We start from the raw sequence: 15,230 nt of genomic DNA, 5'->3' as shown, positions 1-15,230 counted from the left end.
GACTACGGACCATCGCTGCAGGCATGGTCGATGTTCTGCAGGGGACCTCCTACGTTCCATCCAGACCTGAGACATCCAGACCTGACACATCCAGACCTGAGGCATCCAGACCTGACACATCCAGACCTGAGGCATCCAGACCTGACACATCCAGACCTGAGACATCCAGACCTGAGACATCCAGACCTGAGACACCCAGACCTGAGACACCCAGACCTGAGACACCCAGACCTGAGACATCCACTTATACACTTTTATTTACAATCAATTTCAACATAACAATGGAGGTCAAGTCCAGTAACTGTAGTATTGCATGGCTGCTTAATCTGTAACAATGATTTCTGTTTCAGTGATTGTAAAGTATGATTTGTGCGGTGCTTCCTGGTTTAGACCTGCTTTTAAAAGGTGGAGAATTTCCACCACAAAATAGAGGCGCACTCTCACTCGCAGTTTTTGTAAATACCTGGGAATATATAATTAGGCGCAGTTGACGCTTATCCTCCCATCTTTCTCTATGACCCTCCCATCAGTGCATATTGAAAGTGCTACTTACCTCTTTCCGCTCATGTGGCACGAAATCTGCGCTTTTACCCAAGTGCGCCCTGTTAAGTACCGTTCCATGTTTTTACACGCTAGGTGCGAACGGATTGCGCCTCACGTGGGCACAAATTTGTTAGTAAATCTGGCCCTCAGTTTACCAGTTCTATTATATGGAGTCTCCAAATGTCTTTTGCACATGTATCATGTCATCCTAACTCTGTTGCATTAAAAGCACTGAGTCACTGATACGTGGAAAGTAAAGTAAACCAGCTTCTGTTGTACAGAAAATGTGCTAATCCCACACTTTGCTGTGACACCAGAGGAGGGGGGGTTGCATGCTGGGAAGAATTGCTAGGTCCTGGATTGGAAATATTGCCGGGAGCTATTGAGCACGCAGCTGGTGGCATGCACACATAAAGTCCTAGTGAACAGAAGAAGCATCTTTATCTTATGCTTGGCGAAAGTAATTGCGGTTTAAAATATTATCCCGATAATCATCAAAATGTTCTTAAAACTTTTAAATGGCACTTAAACATACTGGAATCACTCGACATTTAGTAAAGAAACACATTGTTTTTATTGCACAAATAAAGGATAAATACATTTAAATAACTTATTTTTGTCTCCTGTATTTTTTAGATAAGGCTCCATTTTCCATTTCTCTGCCATGATGGCGAGCTAGACATCTTTTTACACCTCACTCATAACGATATTTACGATTATACAAATAATGGATATTCACCATGATTTACCATTATTGTTCATCATTTTGAGTGTTATTTATCCCGATGTGTGATAAAAATCCTATATCGTCCCATCCCTAGTTGAAATACGTTGATGGTAGCTTACGTAAGCATACCTCGTATTTCGGTTTACAGGAGGAAAAGATGACAGATGATGATAATTGTGACATGATAAAGGGTTTACAAGGAATTTTTAATTTAATCTTAAAGCTTGCCAGAGCAGGGAAGGACAGCAGGACGATAAGAAACCAAGAACAAATCACAAGCCTCCAGATGTCACAGACACAAGAAGACACCTAGATAAATTGGAAAGTTTGAGGCTAAATCTGTTCTGTGTAATCATTCAGGATACAGAGGAGGGAGGGTGGTGTGTTGTGTATGTCACCACATGCTGCTCTGTTTCTTGTGCTGTCCTCTGTACTCTCAGCGAACAGGAAGCACATCTCTCTCTTTCTGTCTGCGGCTTTCCTTTCTTCTGTCCCTTTCTGTCTGTTCATACCCAGCATCCTGCTGCCAGTACAAACAGTTTACCTAGAAAGTGACAGGACCTCTCCCCCAGCTATGGAAAACAAAACAGGCTGTTATGTGAGAAGTTTCTTCCAGGAAAAGTGTGACATAGAGGTGCGTCCAGGGGCGTTGGACCACTTGCTTCTTACCTATTTTCTCCTTGCTCTATTCCTGGCATTCCTGTTTTCCTTCCTGGGCTTCCCCTGGAAAGCTGTCAGAAAGGTTGAGCTACAGCTACAGTTCCCTGTGAAACTGTTGTTGTCATCTTTGTTGCCTTTCCTCTTGTCCCTATTTAGCATGGATTTGGTGTTTTGTGCGTGCATGAAGCGCTGCAGGCCCCTCAGGGCCTTCCTTTCCCACACCACTGGAGACATGAGGTGTTTGACAGCACAGGAGGTCGGAGGGAGGGCTGGAAGGAGGTGCAGTTGGCACAGGATTAGCACAGCACTGTTTGTTGTTGCTAAGGCCAAAGATGTCATCTTTGGACTCCCTCTGTTTCAACATACGCTACAAACAGAGTCGCATAACACATTTAGAAACGCTGGCTGGGAACCAAACACACGCACACACACATATACACGCACACTTCGTGCTCATAGCAAGTCTTTAGGAATCCCTTCTTGCAGTCTTTTCGTCTCTCTTTGTCTGAGAGAGAGAGAGAGAGAGAGAGAGAGAGAGAATTAATTATTAACTAGCTATATTATTCTGTTATCTCTTATTATTATTTTTATTATTATTGTCATTATTTTATTGTATGCATTATAAGTAAAATTGAGCTTTGGCAACGCATTCCATGCTATGCCAATAAAGCCTTATTAATTGAATTCAGAGAGAGAGAGAGAGAGAGAGAGAGAGAGAGAGAGAGAGAGAGAGAGAGAGAGAGAGATTTAATCCATCACAAAGGCTGGTTGGTCACCGTATGTTGACTTTAAGCTTGGAGAATCGTGAAGGACTGATTTGACTGTCTGTTAGTTTTAGTTCTGGCCATGCTACCATTTAAATTGTTTAGAACAAAGGTCATTTCAGAGCTCCTCCACCATGTTTGGCTCCAGTCCTGCTTTAAAGCCTCAGAGGCCTCACGCTTTAGCATGCCATGTTTAGTTTGCAGGGTGTTATGTGGGTGCACATATGCATAAGCCGCATGATGTGTGTGCTAAGTGATTTCTGCTTGGTGAAAGAAGACTTGTGATTGCTAGCAGAGATTTCATCATGAGTCCACCCATGAGCTCGCCCTCACCTCTCTTTGAGCTCTCCCTCAGCCACTGGTCTTTTGGATTTACGACAGGAATTGCGTCGCTCCGGTCTGAATGGAAAGGCTTGCGTGGGAGAAAAGACAGGCTTTGTGGATTAATAATTGGGAGTTTTCTGTAGGCCAGAGATGGAGGCAAGGGTGGGGTGGGACGATGACCAAGGCTTTTGGCTGCCATGCTGCAGTGTTGGTTCTCAGCTGGTCACAGCTGGAGCAAATAGAAGTTAAGCAGCATACGAGATGGATGGTGACCATAAGAAGCAGAGAATTTGGGATGCATAGATCCAATGTTTATTTCTTCTCCAAATACAGGTTCTGTGAACTAAACACTGCCAATTCAAAATACCCAAATCTAAAATATATAGCTGCCTCACTGCATTGAGCTGTAAGGGTCTGTAAGTGTAGACATTCATACACCATCGTTCCTTTTTGTGCATGTTTTAATTATATACTGCTAAAAAGTTTATGGGATTTTAAAACCCACAATGTATCAGCATTTTACTGTATTCTGACTTGAGGGCTTGACGCAGAAAAACAAGCTGACTGCAGCAAATTAATGTGGATTGCTCACATCTGGTCAATACTTGATCCGCTTAATAAAGTGGAGTGTGACAGATTGTATCGATTTATTCCTACAGACTACTGAAGGATCTGAAGAGACAATGTAACAGTGAAATTGGTAATCGTGTCACAGGACAGAGCTGTTTTTATGAGAGAAGCTTGAGAGGCACTGCAAAAACACCATCCTCTTAACCTCCTACGAAGTGGACACATAGTTTCCTTCTCATTTCTGTCTCTGCTCTCTGGATGCTTGTCAGTGCAGTGTTGGCCTAAATAATGTCATGTTCCATTGGCACAGCTCGCTGTTTGGACAGGCCCATCTCTGCATTACACATCTGACTAAGTGTCCATCTGTTCTCTGAACCACTGAGGCATGGCATCTTAATGTACTAGGTGTAGGCCGACTAGATGTGTGCGACTTTGGGCCAATTCCATTTCTTATTTTAGCCTCTGCCCTCTCTTTTCGACTTAAACAGAGTTACAAGGGGCAGTGGTTGAAATCTTCATTCGTGACATGAGTCAACCTTTCGAGACCCTGATACTTCATCAGTAGTCGTTTACAGCATTTACTTAAACAGATATGATGAGTGACTTCATAAGAGAATAACCTGGTCGGCTAGCAACCTCACTTACCTGACCAGAGGAGCGGTAACAAGTACAGCATCTTCACTGCTGGACTTAAATTAAATTAAGCATTAAAACAATGTTATAATGTTAGCTACTAGCATTGGTTTTTTGCCATAAAGAAAAGGCATATAATACACCAACTAAATTATGCTGGTCCTGCCTGGTATCGAAAAACTTCAGTAAATGTCTGCTTAATGGTAGTTGCCCCATAGAGATAGTGTTCCCCATGGGACTTTATTCAGTCAGTGACAAGAGTTTCTATCCTGTTTTAACTGCACAATGAATTACACATATAATGTCAATTTCAAAGCAAATGTTCTAGGTAACTTGAACAAATGTATCGTTATCTTACCTAATGTGTTTTCTCCAGCGACTTGTGTGAAACACACCGCAGCTGTGCCTCTTGTTTCAGCAAGAGACATCACACTGCTCCATTTAGAAACATACTTTTTATGCAAGATTGCTTGTCACCAAAAGGACAGCAACCGGACATATTTTCTTTTTAATTAAGTGTTGTGTGTTGGATCTAATTTATGCCGATGTAAAGAATGGTTCATGTGGATTTCGAAAAGAGACTGATAATAAATATTTGGAAAATAAACTGATCAACAGAATTTAGTGGGTTGGTAGGTGGAATTAATTTATTATGTTGTTGCCAACATGTTGGTTTTGCAATGAACTAATAATAATACATTTTAATTGAGGGCTCCTTTTAGGACACACAAGGTCGCCTTACAATGCATAGGAATCGGTGTTACGGCTGTAGTATCTATTACAACTACTTTTGTGTTTTAAAGTACTGAGGTCAGGTTTTACATTTAATAAGGGAACAGTTAGTTCCCAGGTGGAGGAAAAGCTGAGGTAGCTCCATGTGTTGGAAGACCTCCCAACCTTGCTGCACTGCTGCAGAACAGCCCATTCTATCACACAGACATTGCTCTCATAAATTTTTTTCAAATTCAAATTTGGTTGATTTGCATGGCAGTTATTATGTACAGTATTATCGAAACATTTGATTAAATCTGTCTCATTGTGCTTCGCTGTCTGTCTCTCTTGCTCTTTGCGGTTGCTTTCTTCATCGTTTCTTACTCAACGCATAGCACTAATATGACTCCTGCATGAGACGGGCAGAATGAGGAGAGGAAATTGGTTTGCTCTGCAGACAGCGACAGAGACGGGTTGCTATTTGCACTGCAGTGTTGTGGTTCTGTAGGTTTATTTTGTGATTGTCAGGGGAATCTGATGAATATTAATAGAAGCTCTTGCTTGTCCTGCTTTCAAATTTGCAGATGGATTACATTCCACTCTCACTTTACAGAGGCGTGTGTAAAACGTGGTAGAGAATAGAGGGATGAGAAGAGAGACAGTTCATGACATGACAGAGGGAGGGGGAGAGAGAAAAGTCAGGAGGAGAGCAGGAATGATGACTCACCCCGGAGGAGAGAGACAGACACCTTTGGTGGCCAGGACTGTTCACGTACTGAAGCATTCCTGCACTGCAGTACAGCCTCCTCACACTCTCTCACACAGGAGTGTGTGGGCTGGCAGAGATTTATGGTATGGTTCTTCTTTGTAATACAAACTCTTAATACACACACACAGGCTTGCCAGAGAGATGACTTGGCTTTAAAGTAGGCCAAGGTCCAGATTGAAGGACACACACACATGCACTTACTCCCACACTCGTCTTCATTCTCTGCGGATTTTTTAAAAATAGATTAATCCAGTGAAATGAGCAGTTCTGAGAATCCATCAGTTGTCTGTCCTAATATCCCTCTAGGGCTTCATCCCTCTGTCTCCTCTCTTTCTCGTTAAATCCTGCTCCGAGGCAGGCAGAGTGTCTTTGGTCATGTATGACCTTTGGGTGGGTGTGGAGGGATGATGGATTTATAACGCAGTACAAAGATCCAGGATGACAATTTGTAAATGATTGACAATCTTCCAGAGGCTGGTTTTCAGGGTGGACTCTGGGAAACTTGTTGCCTGAAAGTTGATGCATTTCTACTTACGTTGGTGCAACTGGAAACATGCCTGTCGACATTGTGACTCTGACTGTGTGATTATGTGAGAGATGAGTGTTGTTACCGTGCATGCACAGCCAGGAAGTAGTGTGAGGCTGTTGAGTGGCAACCTCTCTCGGACCATTCTATGGTTGCTTTGCGGTTTTTCACCGAGATGAGATAAGAACACATCCGCTCTCTTGCCTAAGCTGTTTGACCACAGTCTTCGAATCCAATAAAAAGAAATACATGTTAACGACATGAATAAAAAAAAAGACAAAAGCTTCTTTAGATTGTTAGCTTATCTCACGCATCATTTTTGCATAACTCCTCAGCGTGCATGTTGCTCTTTCACATCTGTAGCAGAACAATGTTTTTATTCTGTGTCTGGTTCTCTCTTTTTTTCAAGAAGCATGTTTGAGTGACGAGCAAAGGAGGAAGTGGGATCTCTGACGCTCCGTCCCCCCCCTGCTGGTGGAGCAACCTGCACATCTGACCAGAGAGACCCTTTAGTCACTTGGACAGGTATGAGTGTATGAATGCTATTAGCTTCAGCCACACATAATGCATATTTGTACAGACCAAGGTCACCAACTACCAAAATAATACAGAGAAGAAGATAAACTGAAAATACATATAAAACACCAGATATGTCAGGGGTGTAACATTCATTGGTCCTCACTGCCATTCTGCTGCTAATCTCCTGCCAACAGCACCTGCTGCTGCATCACCATCTCAACCGTCTTCTTATGTGCTGAAGCTCTGTATACTATTGTTAATACTGTAGCTGTGTTTTTAAGATAAATATGTTATATGCCAACCAAATGTTGCAATTATTACATAATCACCCGATTACGATTATTTGAGCTGATTACTACCATCTTTGCATAATCGCTGGACTCCGCGATCAAGGGAATTTAAAGCCAATGTTACAAATGTGGCAACAAATAGAAAGTGAATTAGATGCATTTCTATCAGCTGGGTAAACAAGCGTCCAACTGGAGCATGAGCTTCCAGTGTCAGACACAGAAAACACAGAAGAAGAGGTCTTTGCATCTTAGATCTTTCTGTTATTGGGCAGGTTCTTCTGTTTCAGCTTAATATTTGTCGCTTTTTGAAGCAAGATAATGACGAAGAGATGCTGATATCGGCTGTCTTTATTTATTCGCTCGCATCTACGGTTAGTTATGCTGGAACTGTGGCTTCCATCCAGCTTTTCTCATTCGATAATTCACATGAAAATGTTTGGAGAGAAACATGTTTTTATTGGAGTAGCGTGGGTAATTTAAGAAATTGCTCCATGCGTAGTGCAAGTGCAGTGAGTGTGTGTTCAAGCAAGAGGGAGAGAAGGTGCTTGGAGCAGAGAAGAATAATAAAGTCTTGTCTTGTAGTAGTAAATGTACGTTTATGGTTTCAGTTACAGTTTGAATTAATGCTGCATAAACACTGGCTTTGTGTTTCCCTGTTGCCTATTAACTAAAATGAAGTATTTTACACAAATGAACTGTCTTGAATCATGCTTTAGTTACATTAGGTATGGCTACACAACAAGATTTTTCAAAGAAGTCCATGTGCAGCAGAGTAAGAGGGGTAACCTTGTTTCAGAAACCTATTTGAAGATTAATTCCCGTTCCACAACTGCATCATTTAGATGAGTAGCCATTGAGATTAACGTGGATTTAGGTCAAGTTGCATTGCCAAACACAGCAACAGCAGCAGCAGCACTGTGTGACAGGAAATCAACAGAAAAGGACAATTACATTGTTCGTTGCAATTATTTGTGTGACAATCATCAACCAAAAATTATTGTGACCATTATTGTGACAGCCCGATTGTTGTATGTATAAAAGAGATTAGCATACCATTGTATGTGGCTGTAAACATATTGTAGTAGTATGATAGATAATAGCTTAATAACGCAAATTAACACTGTTGACACATTTGTATATACTGTTTATAATTCAAATACAATTTTAAATCGTACAGCAATGAATTTGGCAATTATGCAACAAAACAAAAAATCTTGTGTCGGCACACAAATGTGCTCTTGACTGTGCATAGATTCTGTTCATACCTACGATGCTCTTGTCTCTCATCGTTGTGTACAAATATTAAACAGCCACAAAATAGCATGGTTGCTTTGGAACCCGTTTTTGTCCGTTTTTTGTTCAGTCCAGGTAGATGTGGTTCGTAGGCAGGGAAACCCTGCTGTGATGCCAGAGCCTTGGAAATGCTTGGCATCACTATTGGTAGACGTAGCAGGCTGAGAGCAGCTGACACACAAACCTGCCAGGTCAAACAGCTCTGGAAGTGTTGTGATTTGATCAGGGTGTGTGTGTGTGTGTGTAAACAGTCTGTGATTTATATGATAATTGTGTAAATAGTAGAATGCTATTTTCCTTCAACGGTGTCCATCAATGTCACCAAACCTCCACTCCGTGGCATATGAACTGTTAAAGTTATAATAAGTCGTCACATTTCAGTAACACAGCCTTTGAAATTTGGCCCTCACTCCAGAACTGAACCAGAGAGAGCGCAGCAGTGGTTGAGCGGGTCCAAACAGAAGTTTACCGAGTAGCTCTGCAGATACAGACACCACCACTCACTTCTAGTGAGTCATGAGTGGTGAGAGGGAATATCTTTGGAGAAGTCTATACACTGTATTTTTGGAAAATGTTGCATCATACGTTTCAAAGAGCAATTACAGCACACATGTGTCCCTCAGTCCAAGATGCATGATGCTGTGTGTTCTAATGTCTGCTGTAATGTATTTATTCACGGGCTGTGTGTCTGTGGTTTGCTGGCACTGTATAGCCAGGCAGTTACGTTCTCTCCAACCATCAAGGGAACACCCCCTGTGATAATAATGTATATTGATTTTGGCCGAAAATACCGGAGTGATTGGAGATTGAAGTGTTTAATTCCACTTTGTGCCAGTGCCAAGCTTTGCATTGATAATCTATTACAGCTGAGGACTTTTAAGCTGCCATGGGCAGTTCTGTCTGCTTCGGTCTTTGCCTTTTTATACTGAGTTTTTAAACTTTCCCTGACTTCTCCCTTCTTTCTGTCTTACAGTCTGAACAATAATTGGTTTTCCAGGCCATTGTTAGCACAGTTTAAAAAATATGGTATTTTAAGCAATGTTAATTTTTTCACAGAGTTGTAGCACGTTTAGTTTAGTTTAGTATCTCACCATCTGTGATGTGAAACATCAGATTTCCACACAATCAAAGAAGTGAAAAGTACGACACTTTACATGATCCTCGTATGCTGAGGAGTTTATTTGCTTGCATCGCTGCTGACAGATTGTCAGCCGAGGTGTCAATCATACTGAATGGAAGTAGGGGAGGTTGTACCATCATCTGGTTCCAGAGGAGCATAGCCAACTTCGCTAGCATCCTGGCCGGACCAAAGAGCGTTGATTCAGCAAACTGAATCAAGTCGCTCTGCTTTGCATCGCTCTGCCCTCCATGTCTGAGACCGTTTCTGTCTCTGCTTCCATTTCTTCGCTATTCTGGTAGTTTTGTAGTTGGGAGACGAGCCTGGGTTTGCTAAAGAACTGATTTGAATTGGGGGAAGCTCGGATATTATATTCATGAAATAAGAGTTTATGGTGTGTGTAGCGTGAAATAACGCCTCTGCTCTTTTTCACTGGAGGTTAATGTCTTGTTTCATGAAAGTGTATTAACTTTTATGAGGATGTGCTCCTCCTTCACTATAAAACACGGACGCAAAATCAGCAGTTGTATGTATGCATGTATAAATGTGACAATATATCCACAGGCGCATGTGCTGTGTATACTCTTTGTCTCTATGAACCGGTGTGAGGTCTGGAGCTCTGTCTCCTGGTCCTCGCCTCGCTCTCCTTCCTCTGTGGGACCAGTTCTGTTCCCGAGTCAAGGTTATGACCTTGAAATGAAGTGACTCCAGCCTTTTTGCCAGGAGCGGCAGTGCACCTACACTACTCCATTGAGATCAGTGGAGGCGGGGCTTCAGACACCTTGTTCTGTTTCACTTCCCTAATATTAGCCTGCTCCCTGTTGTGCTCCAATTGAGGGATTGCAACTGTTCTAATAATCGCCGCTCCCATCAGTGATGTCTTTAAAACAGTTGAGCCTATCAAGTAGGGTTGTCACGATACTAAAATTTTCAACTCGATACCGATACTCAGGAAAATATTCGATACTCGATACCATTTTCGATACCACAAGGATGAAAAAAAGACCCCAAAATTTAAAAGAAATATTTTTATTAACAAAAAAAATGCAAAAATAACAAGTTTCAGGTCTGAGGTAGTGCAAGAAATAAATAAATAAAATAAACAATAACAATTGGAACAATATTTTGAGGTTGTAAATATTAGGCAAGCCTGATAAAAACTAAATTAACTTTAGTGGGGTGGTATCGATACTTTTGAAAATGAGTATCGTATCCGGATACAACATTTTAGTATCGATACTTTTTTGAGTTTCGATACTTTTGACAACCCTACTATCAAGTCTATATGACCTCTTGAATAGCATCTCTAGTTTACTGTTTTCTCATCGTAGATGCTTCAAATGGGAACATGTATTTTTACACACTTGTTTATGACATAAAATAGTTTAATTAAAAGATATCTGGTTTCATAAAGTATAAACTAGGCTTAACAGAGAGCGGACAAATAAACTGTTAGTATTTTATTATATGAATCAGCAGCACAAACTATGTGTTGATTAGTAACGCATACATCCTCCTCTCTCATTGGCACTTCCTCATATTTACTATCTTCCTCCCTCCCTCTTAATTTTCTTTTACACTTATAAACAGGAATTCCCCAGAAGGGAGGCTCGCTGCTCCCGGTCATAAATTATGAAGCGAGTGATTCTCTCGCTGCAGACTTTTTCCAAATGGTTGTGAGAAACTCTGGTTGTGCAATCTCTAAAGAGGGATTAAGCAGCCTGTGGAGAAGAGGAGAGGAGGGGATATGCAGAGAGACACAGGAAAGGATGTGAAGGGGGAAATTGTGTTCTTAAAGGGAAGTAGTGATGGCAACCGCTCTTGAAAAGAGACGGCATCACTGAGAAACGGACGTGGGGGTGGGGCGGCCGAGAGAGAGAGAGGAATGCCCAGGAAGGAGATATAAAAGAAAGATGGATGAAACGTGATATGTTAATGGATTAGGGAGAGAGCGCGGAGATGCAGGGATGGAGATTTTTGTGTCTGTTTAATGTCATATGGAGCTAGGCTGTTTTTAAGAGAGACTTCAAAGAGACTAGCGCCCAACATAAACTGAACTGACACACACTCACACACATGCAACACACACAGAGGAGGAGGGCCCGGGGCTGCAGTGAGCACAGAGGAGACCTGAGGAGTCCTCTGCCATGCCTGATTAGAAATACAGTGACGGGAGAGTGTGTTAAGTCAATATACATGCATATAAATCTCCTCTGCCACTGCTCGGAGCGCTGCTGTCTACTTCTTTTACATCTGCAGTGATCAAATGGCATTCTGGGAAACCAGTTGACATCTCTGACAGCATTCTGACACGACTTTGTAGGCAAAATATATGTGTGCGTTTCTGTGACAGAGTGCCTCCACCGTCGGTGTGCTGCTTTTGGCATATGGCCTGTGTGCCAGGGAAGGTGAAGGATCCAAGTGTCTGCTGTCATGTCAGGTTGTCATGTTGCTGCTTAGAGGTCAAGCAGGGCCGGTGCAATCTAGCAGCGGTCAGAGAAGCAGAAAAGAAGAGATTGTTGAGCGAGGACTGAATTTCAGGCTTCCCACTCATCCTGTAATGTCAAGGATCCTGAGAGGAGTCTGTTCCAAACTGTGAGATGCAATTTGACAAATTTGTTGAGGATATCCGGGAGGATCTGTGAATGAACCTTCTGTGACTTTACATGAATATACCAGCATGCGTTTTGTTGCATGTTGGTTTTCACCATAACAGGCTTAACTGTAGAAACACAAGTTTCTACAGTTTGTCTTAGATTTGAAGGTGTACAGGGGATGTGGTGGGAACCCTGAAAAATCGTTCAAACCTGTGTACTTAACTGGCTTACAAAATAATAAAGATATATAAAAGACTGTAGATATATAAAAGGATGAATGCTAAGATAAGATACGTTTGTAGTCAGTGGTGTAAACATGCCACTAACACAAACCATTAGTCAATTATCAAAATACTGGCAGATGAATTGTCAGAAAACACAAAGAGTATATTTGCTAATTTGTGTGTTGAGCTCCAGGGCAAGGTGTCGGGGAAGCTGGTTTGCTGACAGTTAAAAGGCCACTGTCAAATGATCTGACATGGATGGTTCTTCATGCAGATGACAAGCCACTAATAGACTAGCAAACCAAGAGTCACATTTTAATTTGATCCAGTTTGCAGCTGAGTGCCAATTTAATCTGCTGTAACATGATGAACTTGCATTTACCTTATCCAAACCATTATTGCTGTAGTTTTCTTGGTTCTATTCTATTATATTCTTCTCTGGGGACTAGCAGTCAGAGTGTTGCATTGGTCTACTGATGGTTTCTCTGCACTGGTTTCTCCTTGTCACATAAAATCTTGCAACGTAACACAACTCCTGTGAATCACTTGGCAAGCGCTCTGAAAGTTTAAGTCTCGGGGTCAGCGTGGCATGTGAGAGCAGTAATTGGGTTTTTATCAAACTGCAGCAGTTGTCATGACCTTGTCACAGAATAGTTCTCCTTGTTATTGACTATTTGTTGCAGCGCTCATCTCTCCTTGCAGGTAGTTATTACTATTTTCCTATTTTGTGTGATATTTCTGCCCACAGAGAACTTACCTGGCTATACATACAGTACATAGCTTTACCCTGGTGGAACCGGTCTACTTCTACATTGTCAGGGCCGTGAGATTGTTTGACTCAACAGACACAAAAGACAAACCTTGAAAGAACAGACACATTTACACTTGTTTTCTGCTGTGGACGGCACTTCGTGCTCCCAGAATCCTATCAGGAGGACTTTAGAAATGCTGTTCTGCAGTTGTGTGTCCAATAGCTGCTAAGCAAAACTAAGCTAACTATGCACAAGCGCTTTTTCCCTCCCAGGGACACGAAAGAAATCGCTGTGGCCAAATTAATTTTCTCCCTCCTGCTTGTGCTGCTGCAACCTGAGGGATCACTGAGGCAGAGAATCAGCCAAAGAGAGGAGAGATGGTGCTGGAGGAGAGAAGGAAAGGGGAGCAGAGGAATTTTAATGTGGCTGTGTCTGTGTCTCAATGCCTGCCAAAAGAAAAGCAATTACTATCACAGCTCCTTTCTCTCTGCTCTGTGTGTGTGTGTGCTTACCTGCAAGTATGTGTGTGTGTGTCCAACTGCACTTTAGTGCACAGGGATTTGGTATGTTGCATGTATAAAGGGTGTCGATTGGCTTGCGCACTGCAGGGTGTTTGAGAACTCAGAAATCTGTTTCAGCCACTTTACTTTGCTTGATATTTGATAGCAGCTAACGCTTTGCTTAGATACTGTGACTCATCTTACCCAAAACACAAATGTCAGTGTTAACTGTGCTTAAAAATGTCCTATTTTTCCTCGAATGATGCACGACAGAAATCCAGAAATGGACAGTGCTCATTTTGGGGCTCTCCCTGAGTGTGAAGGAGACCATTTGGAGCAGCGCTGATAAACAGCCGACAGATAAGAGCTGAGAGTCCGATGGGCAGACAGACAAGTGGAAGGACCAATAGAGGCGTTAGGAGAATATGTGGAGAAATAAAGGATGATATCCTCTGCAGAACTTTGAAAAAGACTGTGATTGTCATCGCCATCACTTCTAACCCCAGCCAGAGCTTTAATGTTTCTCTTTTCTGCCTTGTCTCTCATTCCTGCATCAGGATGCGGAGGTTTGCCTACTGTAAGGTGGTTTTGGCCACCTCTCTGGTGTGGGTGATGCTGGACATGTTCATTCTGCTCTACTTCAGCGAGTGCAACAAGTGTGATGACAAAAAAGAGAGAGGACTGCCCGGGAGACAAGGTGAGTGTGAATAGCCACACATATACATGTGATCACAGAGACATGCTCTTACATCCTCCAGCATCCTCTGTGTGTGTTTAATGAGCACGTATCTGCTGCAGATACCCTCACCAGGCCACGGGATGGGCCCGGCGAAGGGGGGAAGCCTGTGGTGATCGCGAAGGAGAATCAGGAGAAGATGAAGGAGATGTTTAAGATCAACCAGTTCAACCTCATGGCCTCGGAGATGATCGCTCTCAACCGGACACTGCCTGACGTCCGCCTGGAAGGGTGAGCAGCCTGCCTGCAGCTAGTCTTCTATCTAAACTAATACTTACTCTTAACAATCATAATTTCAGTTTAGTTGGATCTCGGTTTTTGTTCATATCTATACATGTGTATAGATAATTGGCGAAACATTCAGACCGAATGGGGACATCACAATTAAAAACATAAAACAACACAGAACAACATAACAAAGAAATGTGCTTTACAAAGTGATTAAAACAATAAAAGTAAGTAAAACTCAGAGACAGTGAGAATCCACAGGCATTTAAATCTCCTGAAAAACTGTGTGTCTCTTTTGTGTTATTGTATAATGTACTGATTGTGCACAGTTTGTGCTAAAATCAGTGTATGTTAATGTTTTGTAGTTGTAGTTTAGTAGTAGAAGTAACATGAAATCATACATTGCATGTACTAATGCAATTGAGCTGCAGTTTTGAAAGGTCACTATTTTAAGACTTCACACACATACAGCAGAATGTTAACCAAATACTTAGTAGTTGTGTTTCTTTTTTCCTGAGGCGTTAATAAGGCTGTTTTGCAATCAACTACAATTGATTTTTAATGTTTTGCAGCTGTGAACAATTCCTAATTTCCCTCATGCAATGCATTTTGGGAAGATACAGAGTGGTTTGACAGCAGATCAAATAAACTTTACCCGCACCGATTTATTTGACTTTGTGTGAAAGCTGTCAATTGAACTCTGAGGACTAAACAACCACACTGAAACCAAGTTCTCATAACAAGCCT

The 15,230-nt window shown here is 41.9% G+C and overlaps 2 protein-coding genes across 3 annotated transcripts in view; both read left to right on the top strand.

Annotated features, from left to right (window-relative positions):
• The window catches only part of stx17 (syntaxin 17), a 300,626-nt gene that overhangs the window by 83,650 nt on the left and 201,746 nt on the right, over nucleotides 1-15,230 (top strand). The window lies entirely within an intron of this gene.
• galnt1 (UDP-N-acetyl-alpha-D-galactosamine:polypeptide N-acetylgalactosaminyltransferase 1) overlaps nucleotides 1-15,230 on the top strand; it is a 38,410-nt gene that overhangs the window by 10,617 nt on the left and 12,563 nt on the right. The window contains exons 2-4 of one of the 2 annotated variants that reach the window (XM_084027637.1): nucleotides 6,640-6,752; nucleotides 14,077-14,216; nucleotides 14,318-14,486. In XM_084027637.1, the coding sequence (XP_083883763.1) occupies nucleotides 14,078-14,216; nucleotides 14,318-14,486 (308 nt within the window). In that variant the 5' untranslated portion in view covers nucleotides 6,640-6,752; nucleotide 14,077. Of the gene's footprint in view, nucleotides 1-6,636; nucleotides 6,753-14,076; nucleotides 14,217-14,317; nucleotides 14,487-15,230 lie in introns of both variants that reach the window. The other variant, XM_084027636.1, reaches the window with a different exon arrangement.

The sequence above is a fragment of the Eutrigla gurnardus genome (assembly GCF_963514095.1).
Source record: "Eutrigla gurnardus genome assembly, chromosome: 14".
Lineage (NCBI taxonomy): Eukaryota > Metazoa > Chordata > Actinopteri > Perciformes > Triglidae > Eutrigla > Eutrigla gurnardus.
This window is presented reverse-complemented; position numbering and strand designations above follow the sequence as displayed.